Raw genomic sequence first — 14701 nt, forward strand, 5'->3', positions numbered from 1 at the left:
GGATGGGAAAAGGTTGGTGTAAAGCAGGTCTGTAACAGCTAGAGAGGAAAATAGCTACTGAAAACAAACTGCTGAAGATGCAGGCACATTTTCCCTCTCTGTAGCAGGTTTTCATCCTGCTTTTTCTTACACAGAATCTTGTACTTGAATTCTGGGAGAATTTACTATAATCATAACCACATCAAGAGGCATGATAAGATTTCCTTTGTCATCTTCTGATATTATCCAGTAGTGCTAGCTACCTCCTGTATGCCAAGGAATTGAGTCAATGTCATTTTCAGTCTTTTTAAATGCAGTCAGAATATTACTTTGAAGAGACAATTCTTTTTCTTTGGAGAGAGCTTTGGAAGTACTTTGAGTAGGAGGAGGCTGATGGACCAGGTTTATTATAGCATCCCCCACTATGATTTAGGCAAAATCTGTGCAGAGAACATTTTGCCCAACACTTAAGCATTTCAAGTGAAATGTTAATTTTGGGTGATAGCAATAAGCATAAGAGTTTAAATTTTTTTGGATTCCCATACAGTTTTTCTTATACTTGTTTTTTATTTGAATTGTAAATAAAATTTATTTGAATTTTTTCTTCTTGGGCTTACTTAAAGATTTTATACTTTCATGTACAGTGTTCAGGATTTTTTGACTGCTTCTCTTTCTTTATCAGTCAGGATGAGCTGTATACTAATTTTACAGGTTTGTACACACAACACATGGGAAGATTAAACCCTTTTTCAAATCTGATTTCAGATACATGTTACGTGCTTTCCTTTGCCATCATTATGTTAAACACCAGCCTGCACAACCACAATGTGCGAGATAAACCCACAGTGGAGAGGTTTATCTCCATGAATCGTGGAATTAATGAAGGTGGAGACCTTCCAGAGGAATTGCTAAGGGTAAGTTGGGCTGGGTAGGACAAAGCCTGGCTTTGTGTTTTTAATAGCAGACTTAAAAGTGCGTACAACAGTTCTCAGGCAGATTTGTCAAGGGAGGGCAAAAGAACATTTTCTAGCATGTTGTAACCATTTGAGTAGCTGAAAGAAGCATTTTTTGCTATTCACAGCTACTTTGAGCTAGTTCTGCCTATATCCAACCTTTTGTTGAGAACAGGCTGTTTCAGAGAAAATGCTCTGTGTATCTCTCAGTAGTTTGCTTATGGCAAAATTCTTGTGGAATTGGCTGCTTATGAAAAAAAAGTAGCATTTCTACCAGAAAAAATAGTAAAAATTATTTTTTTCTTTAATGCCTCTCATTTTTCTCACGTCTTGTGGAGCTCCCTCCTTGAGAAATCAGTAAAAGTAACTGTAAGACAGTGTTATGGGCTACACCATTTTATGAAAAGCCAGATTCATTTGGCAAAACTTGTGCTAAATAAAACTGATCTTGAAACCTTCAAAATACTAAATGCTGAAGTTAAAATAAAAATGTCATTGCTAGGAGTGCTTAAGAAATTTGTACTGAAGAGAGACTTGTGTAGATGAAGTAGTTTAAAATCAAACTTGATCAAAGTAGTAAACAAAGAAAGACAGGGGGTGGTCCAGAATTTTATGGACAATATTTCCTGTGTTTTTATACTAATAGTCTGAGAAGCAGTAAGATATCCTGGTTGCATTTTCTGTTAAGACATTTATTAATGAGGTCTTTTTCCTCTTTTATTTTTCTAGAATTTATATGAAAGTATTAAGAATGAGCCATTTAAAATTCCAGAGGATGATGGAAATGATCTAACGCATACATTTTTTAATCCAGATAGAGAAGGTTGGCTGCTGAAATTAGGTTAGTCACAAGGGCACTTCTGCTGCTGTATGTTTGTTCATTGTTAGCATGTTTGCTGCTCCGTGTCTTCCTGCTTTCTTGTGAAGGTAACAGGTTTCACTTTGTATTTAAAAATGGATGAACCAAAATAAGTAGCTCCTTTACGTCTGAGGGCTGTTACTTCTTATTTTGTATACCCAAATTAGCAATCAGGTTCAAACCTCGGAGTTTTATTTCTGAGATCTGAGAAATAAAAACTCGTCGACAAAAAGGAAACACCACATGATATTTACCACATGCTGTGACTGATAAATAACAACTGAGTCTCCATAAGGTCATTTCAGAAAACTGTGTGTGATGTTTCAACACAGTTTTCTGTGTACAAAAAAAGGATTTCTCTTCAAATAGTTATTTTTGTATGTCTTTATTTTTCCATATTATTTGTGAGTTTCTCTTGGTTTGGTTTTGGCTATGATTTTTTAATGAGTGGTTTAAATGTGCCTTCTTGTTTTCCTTATGGCCTATGACCTATCACCTTTCTGTTCTGTGACTGGCTGTCTCTGCTTATTCTGCATTAGGAGGTACGTATCTGATTGCTCTCCAGTCCCCTCTTCTTCAGTTGCTCATTCTTTTATTTTCTTCCTCCTTCCTCCTGGCTTTTTCTTTTTTTCTTTTCTTTTTTTTTTTTTTAAATCAGATTCGTTGTAGCATTTTCCTTTTTCACTCAGTGTCACTAACAGTGTCATCAGTGGTGCTCTGAGGGACTGGCATGTCAGTGTCTAACTCACATGCAGGTGTGTTCTGCAAAAGAAGAAAGCATTTACATGCAAAGCAGAAAAATAAGGATGACTTCAGCCCACTTTTATCATTCATGGAAGAACATAACAAGGAAAGAATAATCTCTGCTGAGAGTAAACAACATGTCTTACTCTGTCATGAAGCTTCTGAGTGTTTTGCTTACTTGTTAATCAATGATAATAGATTATTGAAAGATTGATTACATTTGAACTACATATTTATAAAAGCTGTTTTTTTTCCTGCTTGTTTTCCTTTAAAAATATTTAGCTTATTTAAACATATATCTTATTTAACAGAGTTTTAAATGAGCTTCAAATTTAGGGTTGCAGAAAGCTCAGGTAGTTCAGTCTCCTGACACTGTAAGATGCCTTTATTTTACAGACTTGTAAAGTTGATGGGATTCACTTTTTTGCTTGGCCTTAGGGATTTTTTTCCTGTATAAAGGAGACTGACACTTTGTTTTAGGAGTTGTTTTCAAGACAATAAATTTTTAAATTTAAACACCAGCACACACTTCCTTAGAGACAGTTGTTGGCTACTTTAATGTGTTGAAGTGGAAGGAACTTTGCACTTGGAGAATGGTGACTCAAGTGTGGAAATTGATGTGTGCTGGGGTGCACATGGGGAAGATGGTGAAAGTGGAGCCTGGATAGAGCCATAGGACACAGTGCTGATTGCACCTGGAACTTGGTGGTCATGCTTGTGCTGGAAGGAAATGGATGTGAAAAGGAAGCATTTGGAATTAATTCACGTGCTCCCCAATGTCGAATTCTGACCTCTGCACTACAGATGCTGTGGAGCTCCTTTTCTGACTACAAAGAAGCAAAGCTCTTGCTTTTTGACCTGTATTGGCTCAGCTAGCACAGTGTCAAACATGAGCTGGCAGCTTTTCTCCATTTGGTAGCATGAGATGATGGTTAACAGAAAAGCCTTTCAAGCTGCTGTAGGTGGAATGTGCTTCTTGGAGACGAGGTCGAGTGCAAGGCCAGGCTGTGCCTGTTGCTGTTGCCAGTGCTCCCTCATAAACTTACACATAATGGGAGTGCAGGCGAGTGTGAGTGTGTGTAGGGGAGTGACAACATCCTCTGTGGAAGAAACTGCCCATGAAAGAGCTCTAATAAAAAATAGAGGAACAAAGAAACTGAGGAAGCAATGACTGAAGTAAGTGAGAGCTGCCAGGAACTTCTGCAGAGTGTCTGTGGTGCAAAGTCAATAAACCACAGGTCAGGACTGAAAACTCTGTCTGAGTCTTCAGTGTGTAGGATGCAGATGAGGCAGAGTGCACAGAAAACCCAGTAGTAAAAGGGTGTGTGAAGCAGAAGGGTGTTACACGTAACACTCCCACGGGATGAGGGTTATTTGAATAAAGAAATGAAACGTGTCCAGAAGCCTCCGGTGAATCAGCCTGGGAATGCCTGGAGCTGGGCTTCTGTCAATGATTGCATTTTTTTCCACAGACACAGACTGGTACAGACTAATACACTGCTAGTTTAGATGCAATGACCAGAAATAAACCTGACAGTATTTTTTTTTTATTTTATTTTTTTCCTCTTTTACTTCTTTCCTCTCCTTCAAGTGTCCCATTTGCTAGGAGTCTTAAACTGTAGGTTGAGAGTGCTGTCTCAATCCACATCGTTTGCATTTTTACAGTCCTTTCTTTTGGGAAGCACTTCTTGTGAAATGGGTGTGGTTTCCTTCAGTTCTAGAAGCTTCTGATACTAAAAACTTGTGTATTGAAATTCTAAGGAGACAGAGTCCTGTATGAGGGTTTAAGTGCTCAGTTGTGATGAAACATAGAAGTTGAAATCAAAAGTTTTTATACAAAACTATACACATGACTAAGACTACTTGCAGACTCTGAGTAGATCAAGACAGCACATTGTATCTGGTATTTCTCATAGTCAACTCTTCCCATTTAGGTAGTTGTGCCCCTTTTTTAGTATTCCATCCCTTACTATGTTGATTTTTCTCTGGGCAGAAGATAGATATTGCAAAACTTTAATACATGATAAAATTCATCTGTCCAAGAGACTGGTCTGGGTTTTAGAAGGCTGGGAGGGTACAGAAGGCTTTTGGAGTGTTTGCTGCTCTGAATTGTTCAGAGGTGACTGCGTTAAGTCCGGGTGCCAAGCCTGGCAGCCAGACAGCAATTCTGGTTTTATCTATCTAGACTTAGCCAGTGCCTTTAAATAGACATCTTTATCTTGGTAGGCCAAAATTATCATTCAGTTCTGCATCATTTGAGGCATGGTGTAATGAAAATGAATGCAGCAAGTTAAAAACTGAAAGCTGCTGAGTGCTAGTGAGTCCTCCTTAGAGCAGCTTGACACACTGTGAACCTTCACATTTTTCTGCATAATGGGTGGTGTAAATACCATGAAATTTTCTGCCATCCACTCTCAAGTATTTTGAAATTATTGGCTGTGTTCTCTTCGCTAGTGCCCAAGTTAGAACTGTTTTGCCAGGAAGGCGTTTCCTTGCCTTAAACAGCTTCTCTTGGCCAATTGCTTCGTTTGTGTAATATTTTCTTTTAGTTAGAGGGAAACTTTGACATTATTCCCCCAAATTGGAGAGGAAATGATTTCAGCCAGACACATGAGTGTGTTAATTTTTTCTGCCAGTCCGGCAGTTACAGAGTGCTTGGAGAAGGTCCAGAAGCTTCACATCCGGGCCTGTCCCGCCAGCGGTGCTTGTTCCAGCACATCTGTCCTTGGGAGGATGTTGTTTCTCCTCCCTAATCTGGGCTGAGAGAACAGGGCTGGTTCATCAGGAAACCGGTGCCTTCCTGTACCTGCTTGGCTCTTGGGGGGACTGAGGCTCTTCCAGGTTGAGGCAATCAGTGCTGTGGTCAATGGAAAATGCTTTTTAAAGAAACCCAAACTTTGAGCCATCCAGCTGTGTAGTTGCTGAGTCTGTTCTGTCTGGTGCTATTTAAATGAACTCAGGAGAAAAAAATATATTTTTGGTGTGTGCATCTCTCAGCTCTAAAACTTTTTATATAAATGACCTGAAGATTTGAGTAGAACTTTGAGTTTAGATACCTTTCTGCCTTTAGCCTTAAGGCCTTTTTGACTTTGGAGATTGTTTCCTAAGTCATTGCCAGTTATTTTCCCCTTTATTATAGATGGTTTCTTTTACCTTGTTGCCTAGTTTGTACTTTGCCCAGAGTTAAAAAAAAATCCTATGTTGAGTTACAAAGGTGAAGAAGATTTCTGTTCCTGTTTCTGTACATTTTGCCTTGTAGCCTTTTCTTGTAGTTTACTTACATTTCCACCTACTGTGGAAGGTACTGTGCTTCTATATTTCATTATTTGAGATGTCTGTGCTTTTTTGTAATCAGCATGATCTTTCAGAAGTATGTCACTTATCTCTCCATTTCTGTAAATGTTTATGGATTCATACTCTGGTGTTCTTGATCTTCTCCTACTAACTTAATTCCTTCCAGTCTTAATCTTTAAAAGGCTGGGAGCTGCAATAAGAGATGAAGTATGGCACTAAACCCTCTGTTGTTTTGTGAGCCTACAGCAATCTCAGCCAAGGACAAGAATGTTCTGCTATCACGTGTTTTTACCTATTAATCTCATGTGCACTTTACAGGCCACAGTGCCTTATCAGCCACCTGCTTGAGCTGCAGCCCATTGGAAAGGCACATTAAACACGTGTGATGTGGTGACCCCTGCAAATTTGATTAGTACAGATTACATTTTGATTTTTATTAGAGTTTCTGTGCTGTTGACAGCTAAAACTCAGTAATGGGGGAGACAGACTATTAGTGAGAGTAGTTCCTTGTCCCAGCAAAAAATCCTGCCTAACTGCTTTCTTTTTTTCTTTTTTTTTTTTTTTTTCCACTTGTTTTTTTTTTTTTTCTTCTCTTTGGAAGAGTATCTGATAGCTTGGTGGAGCAGGGACTTAAGGTCTATTTCTATGACTCCCGTGAGTGCTGTAACCCAGTGAGCTACTGGCTGTTTTAGGAGAAGAGAGCAGTAAGAGGGATGTTGATGGAAATACATAATCTTCTTTGTGACTTCCCTGGAACTGGGTGGTGTTTCATGACAAAAGCTTCCTCAAAACTGCAGCATGATTACAGAAGGTTTCAGGTTTGAGAAATCTGGCTTTTCCAGAGAGAGTGGATGTTGTCAGGAAAACATTCTGCAAAGTGAACTGCTGTTTACTGCTTGGCAATTCATATTTTTCTGGGAGTGTGTGTTTTAGGTCTGTTGTTTCTTTCTTAAATTATAAACAGGTCTTCTTTTAAATATATGGTTATTACTGGTTTTTTAATTGTGTTTTGACATGATATCATAGTTAATGAGAAATGCCTTTGTTCACTTCAGTCTGCTCTGTGACAGTAACCTCTTTCCCTGTCGGATTCATTCTCTCTCTTCCTGAATCATTTTCCTACTAGCACTGGAAAAGCCATGACCTCTGATAGCTGCTGTTACCTGTTAGCCTGAAAAACAGGGTGTTTTAGGGTCATAAAAATGTTAAGTGATGTCAATCTGCTAACCTTGGAGAGCAGAACGTGACGGGAAGCGCTGGCAGTCGGTGCAGGGCGGTGTGAGAGCGAGTCACGTTGTGCAGCCGCAGGGAGCGCCCGGTCCGTGGGACTGGGCCCTGCCATTCCACTGGGCTGCACTTCATCCTTCCAACCCAACACTTCCTGATACCTGAGCCAGCTCTCACTCAAGGTGATGGGGAATTTTTCTAGTGACTTACGTGCCAGTCTGAACATCTCTGCGCTGTTTACTGAAGGATCTGTCACAGTGGTTGTACTAAAATTCAGTTCTTCCCTCACTGTCTCCAGTTCACTCAACCATTCATTGTGTCACGGCTTCTGCATCTTGCACTTTTTTGCCTTCACTTATTTCACCACACCTGCTTGCAGATTAAATTTTTCTTAAGATATGAGTGCATCTGGTGGAAACATCAAGGCTGTTGAGTACATTGAATGTTGCAGTGTGTTAGCACTGGGTTATTGTGGAGGTTGTGAAAAACAGCAAAAGGAAGGTACATTGTGCAACATACTTGGTCTGCAATGCAAATATCAAGAAATGTCATGATATCCCTAGAATTGTTCTTTAATTTGAGTTGGATTTCTGTATTAAACAAAAACCCTGCTATCTTAAGCAGAACAAAAAGATCAAAAAATTATGCCTATATCTTAAATTTGATTATATGACTTGGATTAAACTGGGTATCTTGTGTGGATTAATGGTGCTCTTTAATGCACAGGTGTTCAGTAGCAAGATCAACTCTTTTGAAATGTTGGCTTAATGAAATTAAATCACTGCTGAATGGATGATGCACAGGTGGTGACATAATCCTGAAGTCAGATAACTATGGTGGATCTAAACCTTTAATAACATATAACATAGCTCTATCTACAATTATCTTTCTTGGAAATGAATTTTAAAATAATGTAATATGGGAAGCCAAGTGTGTTCTGAAGCAGCCATTGGCAGAAAATCAACTGAGGGCCAGAACAATGCTGTTGTTTCTAAAAAGAAACTGTTCCCTACAGGGTGATGTTAACAGGTGTAAGGAAGAGGATCTCTATGGTTGCTGTTATCTAAACTGTTAATGAAGGAAAAATTGGCATTTTTGGAGCAGTAGCTATTTCTTCTGTCAAGTGTACTCAATGATATATTAACCCATGAAGAGAAGATGTTTTTAAAATACTGAAAGATGACAAATTATATACCATATACTTATGGTATATTTTGGCACAGGATTTGCTCCTCATTGATGACACATTGTATTTGTTCTGTTAATGTTTCTGAGCACCTTACACACTTGTTATTAAATCTGAAAGTAAAGACAGGTTCTTAATCACATCTTTGCTGATGAGTGGAGTGACAGGAAGGTGATAAAATGCCCTTAATTTTATTAATGGGACCCTTTCCTTGCCCAGGACAAGCTGTTCAGGGGGTTTCTCCTGTTGCAGGGATGCGGTTGCTGGTTCTGCAGCTGCTGCGGGTGTGGGCAGCTGTGGGTGTCAGAGCAGCCCAGGGCTGGCCTCACTCAGCCTGGCAGCAAGGGCAGTGTCCAGCACTGAGCAGAGCTGGTACTTTTGGTACAATGAACACATGTAAGGGCCTGGACAGAGGGAGCAGGTCTGGCCACTCACGTTTGCCCATGGCTCTTGTGGCTGATGCACCTCCATAGTTGATGCTGCCTCAGGACAAGTCAAGTTGCAGTAACTGTTCCTTTAACCTCACTCATCTGTGCCTGATCCATTTACCATTAAGCAATTAAACCATATTTTGAAAAATAAGCAGAATTTAATTATTTCCTTGCCTGTTGTTGAAGCCCTGACTGCAGCAAATGTTTAATTTTGGAATACCTTTTGTTTGTAGGGGGAAGAGTAAAAACATGGAAACGGAGATGGTTTATTCTGACTGATAATTGCCTGTATTACTTTGAATACACAACAGTGAGTATATATCATGGTGAATTTTCTTTGTAATCAAGATTTATAAGTAGTTAACAATGTGATATTTTCCTAATTTTTTAGGACAAAGAACCTAGAGGAATTATTCCATTAGAAAATCTTAGCATAAGAGAAGTCGAAGACCCTAGAAAACCAGTAAGACAGTTTCATATTCATTTTTTTAAATGAAGATGAGTAAACCATATGGAACTTAATTGTACTGTTAAATGAATTTATTTGTCAGTTTTGTTTTGTTCTTTTAAATTTATTACTTCATTTCTACCCTCCAGAACTGCTTTGAGCTCTACAACCCCAGCCATAAAGGTCAGGTAATCAAAGCGTGTAAAACCGAAGCTGACGGTAGAGTGGTGGAAGGCAACCATGTCGTGTATAGAATATCTGCTCCCACCCCAGAGGAGAAGGAGGAGTGGATTAAATCCATCAAGTGAGTTTAAAGTCTTAAATGTCTTTCAGAAATGAAGTGTAAGCTCTTTTTAGAGTATGATACAAAGAGAATTTGTTGTAACTTGTTGGAAGAACTCTGATGTGGCAATGTCCTGGAGGACTAACAGTGAGCTCTGTGGGGTTGGTGGATCAAGATACAAATCTGTTACTGTGTGGTCCTAAGGAAACACTGCTGCTAACTCAGATGAGGAGAATATGGATTTATTGTTCTATGCCAATGTAAAATCCTGTGTGAATTGTCTTTAAACCTAATTCTATTGGATCCTCACTTCACCCAGTAATTAACTTTAGTGACATGTATCTTAAGCATGTTCACATGCAGCTTTAAACTTCCACAGCTTGACTTCATGTTGGAAGGTTTTCTAAGCAGACCCACACTTCAATAGATGATAGTCAAGATGTGAAGGTGTGAGCTCTGAACTAATCACAGTGGAATAGAACCTTGTGCTAAAGAAATAGTTGTGGTGCTTAGAAGTCAGCCATGTATCTTAAGAGTGTGGAGTCAACCACAATGAAGAGAGAACAAAAGCTTTAGTTTTCACAACTATTGAAATAGTTAACAGGTATTTGTTAACCAAACTGATGATTCCTTTTTTCTCTTCCAGAGCAAGTATCAGCAGGGATCCCTTTTATGATATGCTGGCAACAAGGAAAAGAAGAATTGCAAATAAGAAATAGAACGTGAACAGCAACTTGTAGACCTGCATCAACCTATAACTGAGCATACTGTTCTGAAATTGGACAAACTAAATGAAGACAATTGTAAATTTTATATATATATATATATATACACATATATATATACACATTTTACTATGGCATAAACACTTGGCAGAACTTTTCAGGGTAAATAGTTACTGATATATAATTTGAAGTAAGCTTCAAATCCCAGAGAATTATTATATTGGAACTTAATTCAACTGAACACGTGGTTTCACTTACATCAGTGACAACTCCAGTTTACTTGGGTTGGGAGGGAAGGAGTGCAGGGCTAACACTAAAATGTCCTTACCTGTTACCTGAGCACATTTCCCATAAAAGAAGGAGTTATTATAAGACTTTGAGTTCTCACTAAAGTGCAGCACCAAGAGTGGAGCACAGCATGACCTGGCACTGCATTTTCCTGTAAGCAGAAACCTCACAGTCCCAATGGCAGTTTTCAGTCGTGTGTGTTTCACAGCAACAGCTGAGTGCAGCTTTCATTCAGGATTCCTCTCCTACCTTTATGGAAATAGCTTTCCTTCAGAAACACAGTGACTGGCAGCTCAGCAGGTACCTCATGGTGCTAGAGGCTTTGTCAGTGTGCACAGAAATACAGACAGGGCCCAGCAGCAGAGGTGTGAGATTGTGGCCATGACATCAAGTACCAGATGTGGTCTGGCCTTTGCCAGTTGGCTGAAGCTCGTTCCTGTCTGCTCATTCACTCACAACAAACACTAAGGTTTAATGACTGGTTTAATCTGCTTTTTATATAGTAACATCCTCCTAATGCTTGAGATGCTGTAGTTTGATTAACACTAAATTGTAACTAAAGGAGAGAGATGACAGGGCTCATGTGATTTCAGGCCTTGCATGTGAAAACACCCCCAGATAATTTCACATGCATTCAATGTTTTTAAAGGGAAAAGCCAGGAAGGTGAACTGTCCCTGAGATGCAGCCCTAGAGTTAAGCAAGCAGGATTCATTCCTTTGCTTGATAACAAACTTTGGACATAGAGAGTTTGTGCAAGTTTATACAAGTTCAGTATTTTTATTGCATTCTTAAAGGTGATTTTCAGATTTGTGCTACAGCAGTTGGAATTGAAAAAAAATAGACATTTTTACTAAAAAACAAAGCATTGATTGCCTGGTGCAGCTAGACTTCCCCACAGGCATGTGTCTCTGGTTTTGAAACCTGTGAAGATCTTTCTGTGGTCCTACTGCTGGATCTTTCAGGAACACAGCAACTGCTGCAGCAGATTTTACTCCAGTGCTTTTCAGTTGATAGCACACATATTGTTCTTAATGTAAAGCCCCTAATTCCACAACAGGGGCAAAAAGTGGGAGGTTTTGACTCTATTGCTTCTTTACTACTCAGTTTTTCCCAAACTTGTTGAACCTGAGCCGTGCCAATTGTGCCAGTGTATGTGTTGGAAACCCAAAATGTTCAAGCAGCTTTGCTGGTTGGTTACAGGAGCACCTTTGGGTCTGTTGTGAGGAGATGTGCTGCACTGGCAAACCCACAGACTTACCAAGTTGATCTGTCTGAAATCTCCTTTGAACTGTAAGGGAGAGTCTGTTTCACTGTTCTGTCTTACTGATTTGCCTTGTTTTGCATGGAGTGTCAGCCTTGTGAGTGTTTTGCTTTATTGCATGTTTGCAAAAGAGGCTGAGAGGAAAAGAACAAAGTAAATTTTCCTACGTTTTAGATTTTCCCCAGGGTGTGTGGAATTGCTTGGGTGAATGTTTAAATCTTAGTGCTTCCAAAGGAGTAAAACTCAGCCACAGGAGGTAGAATCCTTGAGTAAGTGTCAGTGTGGGGATATCTTTTCTTAATGGAGCACATTTAAACTCTTTATAGAAATAATTAAGTGTGTCCTGTGTTTGCAAAGCAGCACAATGATGGAGCTGCTGCCAGCACTTGTTTTGAGTCTTCTGTTCTGCAGTGACATTTTGTTTTCAAGCACTGCCTACATCAAGTCTTAGCTTTGGACAAGTAGATTTGTAATGCAAATAGTGACAAGCCAAATCAGTGGTACTAGTGAGCATAAAGGTGAAAGGCAGCAAATACAGTATTTCTGGAGAAATGTGAGATTACAAAAGCATTAATAAGCCATGAAGCACTTTTGTATCAATTTTTATTTTCTGAAATACCACCTTTGAGGAAATCTATTTATTTAACCAGGTGAGGATGTCTGCCTAGAAGCATGAAGGAAAGGCCTTGACAGTTCATTTGCTGTATTTAGTTTGAAGTTCTTGTATCCGGCAGAAATAATTATTTAGAGTAACATGTAACTGAGGATATTATAGCAGGAAATATTTTATTTCTTAGCATTGAAATGCAACACCTTAAACAGCTACTTGTGGTGCTCAATGTATCTATTTAATTTACCAAAGCTAATGGAATAGCGTTTTTGTGTGTGTTAATATTTGATTTCAAGTGTTCTTTGTAACAGTATTAACAGGGAGTGAAACTGGCCCAAAATTTCCACTGGCCACGGGGCCAGTAAAACAAAGTGGCTTGTGAAAATTTTGGCCATATCAGGTACTTTCCACGAGAGTGAAGAAAAATCTCTCAACCTTTCCCTTTTTATTGGGCTTCAAGTCCAGGGATGGCTACTGAAAGTGGCTGCTTGGTGGCCTAAAGCAGGATCTGTTACAGTTTGGCCATGCTGAGGGAAAGTCCTCTGGGGACAGCAGATTCTCCCTTCCTGTGGCACTGAAACGTGAGGAATTCCTGAGCTCTTTGCTTTTGACCCTGCCCTCTCCAGCTGCAGGGCAGTGAGAGCCATGGTGCCAGTGCAGCTGGGAGGGAACTGTACACAAAACTTAAGCTCAGCTGGACTGACTTAAATTTTACAATATTCTGACAAAGTAAGCTCTGCATCACTTAGCATTTTGAACCATTTTAAACTGGTACAAAACTGAACCTTTATAAAGTGAGCAGCATTTATAATGCTTCATATATTAAAAAACTGCATATTTTTAAGATTTATTACATATCTATGTAGATATGCTTGCTGGAAAAGCTAGGTCTGTTGTAGACCAGATACTACAAATTATGACTTGTGGCTTACCAGTTTCATTTCTATATTTTCTTGGAAAATGTTTCTAGCTAGAGTTTAAATATAAAATGTAAATACTGTACAGGTATGTATTGATATGAGCATTACTTCGTGTATACAAGTGATTTGCATGACAAATATTCTGTATCATTGTTATAACGGTGATGTTCTTATGTAAAGCCACTGCAATATTAATGTTTTCATTTATCATTAAGACTTGTTGCTTAAATCTGTCAATTTTCTCAAAAATAAAGCGTGAAACTGTCCTGTCTCCTCATTTACCAGGAATACATGGGAGGCAATAGCTGACTCTTGAGAGATTAAGATTTAATTTTACAACTGCTCTTGTAAGTAAAAGGTCTCTTATCCCTACCCTTAGGCACAGTAATTCAAATTATCAGGTTTAATTTTTTCAGAGAAAAAACCCTTCAACTGCAAAATGTTTCAGTGAAGTGTGTTACCACATGAGTGTGACTCCAGTAAAAGCTGGTTTCCCTTGAGAGCCACCCTAAATTGAGGTATTTTATTTTGTCAGTTCCCTGCCAGGAGTTTGTCAGATGTGGGGGGGGAAGCGGATCTCTGCTCCCGGAGTAGATTAATTAGTTTCCTCAATTAGCAATTAGAAACAGGTGCTGCTGCTCCACAGCTCTGGGGCAGTGTCACCACGTGCCCTCCCTGCTCCAGAGCCACTTGGGGCAGCTGCTGCCTGTGGGGCTCTGAAAGGAGGCACAGCAACAACACAGACAAAGGACAGGACACCAAATCTTGGAGCCAGAGGACAAGAGGAAAAAAAGCCAGATACAGGACAGGAATATTGGTTACTTTGCCATGTTACTTTATGTAAGTCACAGAACTGTTGCCATAGGAACATTATGCAGGTACATTATGCTTTGGCTTTATGGTGTTCTCCAGATACCAAGACTACTTTTAACTATTTAGTGAGACGTTAACCTTGCCCTTCTTTGCTTTTTTTTTTGTTAGTTTTGGTTTTGTGGGTTTGCTTTTATTGTCGTACACAATACCAAGCTCCTGCTGAGCTCCCAGCCTGGTGCCTGGCTGTGGAAGCTTTAAGTTCAAAGGAGAAGCCTTCAGCATCCTTGTCTAGGCAGCTGCAGTCCCAGTTCCTGATCTTCTCTGGCTCACACCAACAGCATCTTCTCCGCTACTCTGAGAGGAAGATGTGACTTCTCAAGTGTCAAACACACTCTGACAGCTGTCAGCTCCCATGACACAGTGCATGTTCAATAACTCAAGTAAAACTCAAGTAAAAATCCATTTTAACTTTGCTGTATTTATATACTATATAAATTTTACATGCTATATATTTACAGTGGGGCAAGTGCTTTTTATCTTTAAAAAAACAAAGATCAAACTTTAGACATCTCTGAACAACACAGCTTGTATAAACCAGACAGATTATTCAGATGAACTGTATTTAATACAGGTTCCCCACTCATCTCCTGATGCAGGACCAGTGAATAATAAGTGCATC

General features: G+C 39.3%; 1 protein-coding gene across 2 annotated transcripts in view; it reads left to right on the top strand.

Moving 5' to 3' along the window:
• CYTH3 (cytohesin 3) overlaps positions 1–13486 on the top strand; it is a 49058-nt gene extending 35572 nt beyond the window's left edge. For both annotated transcript variants that reach the window (XM_009091862.4, XM_009091861.4), the window contains 6 exons: positions 745–893; positions 1662–1773; positions 8907–8983; positions 9065–9136; positions 9271–9425; positions 10051–13486. In XM_009091862.4, coding sequence (XP_009090110.1) covers positions 745–893; positions 1662–1773; positions 8907–8983; positions 9065–9136; positions 9271–9425; positions 10051–10123 — 638 coding nt within the window. In that variant the 3' untranslated portion in view covers positions 10124–13486. The remainder of the gene's footprint in view (positions 1–744; positions 894–1661; positions 1774–8906; positions 8984–9064; positions 9137–9270; positions 9426–10050) is intronic.
• Positions 13487–14701: the final 1215 nt, after the last annotated feature.

This window comes from Serinus canaria, chromosome 14, assembly GCF_022539315.1.
Source record: "Serinus canaria isolate serCan28SL12 chromosome 14, serCan2020, whole genome shotgun sequence".
NCBI classification, from domain to species: domain Eukaryota; kingdom Metazoa; phylum Chordata; class Aves; order Passeriformes; family Fringillidae; genus Serinus; species Serinus canaria.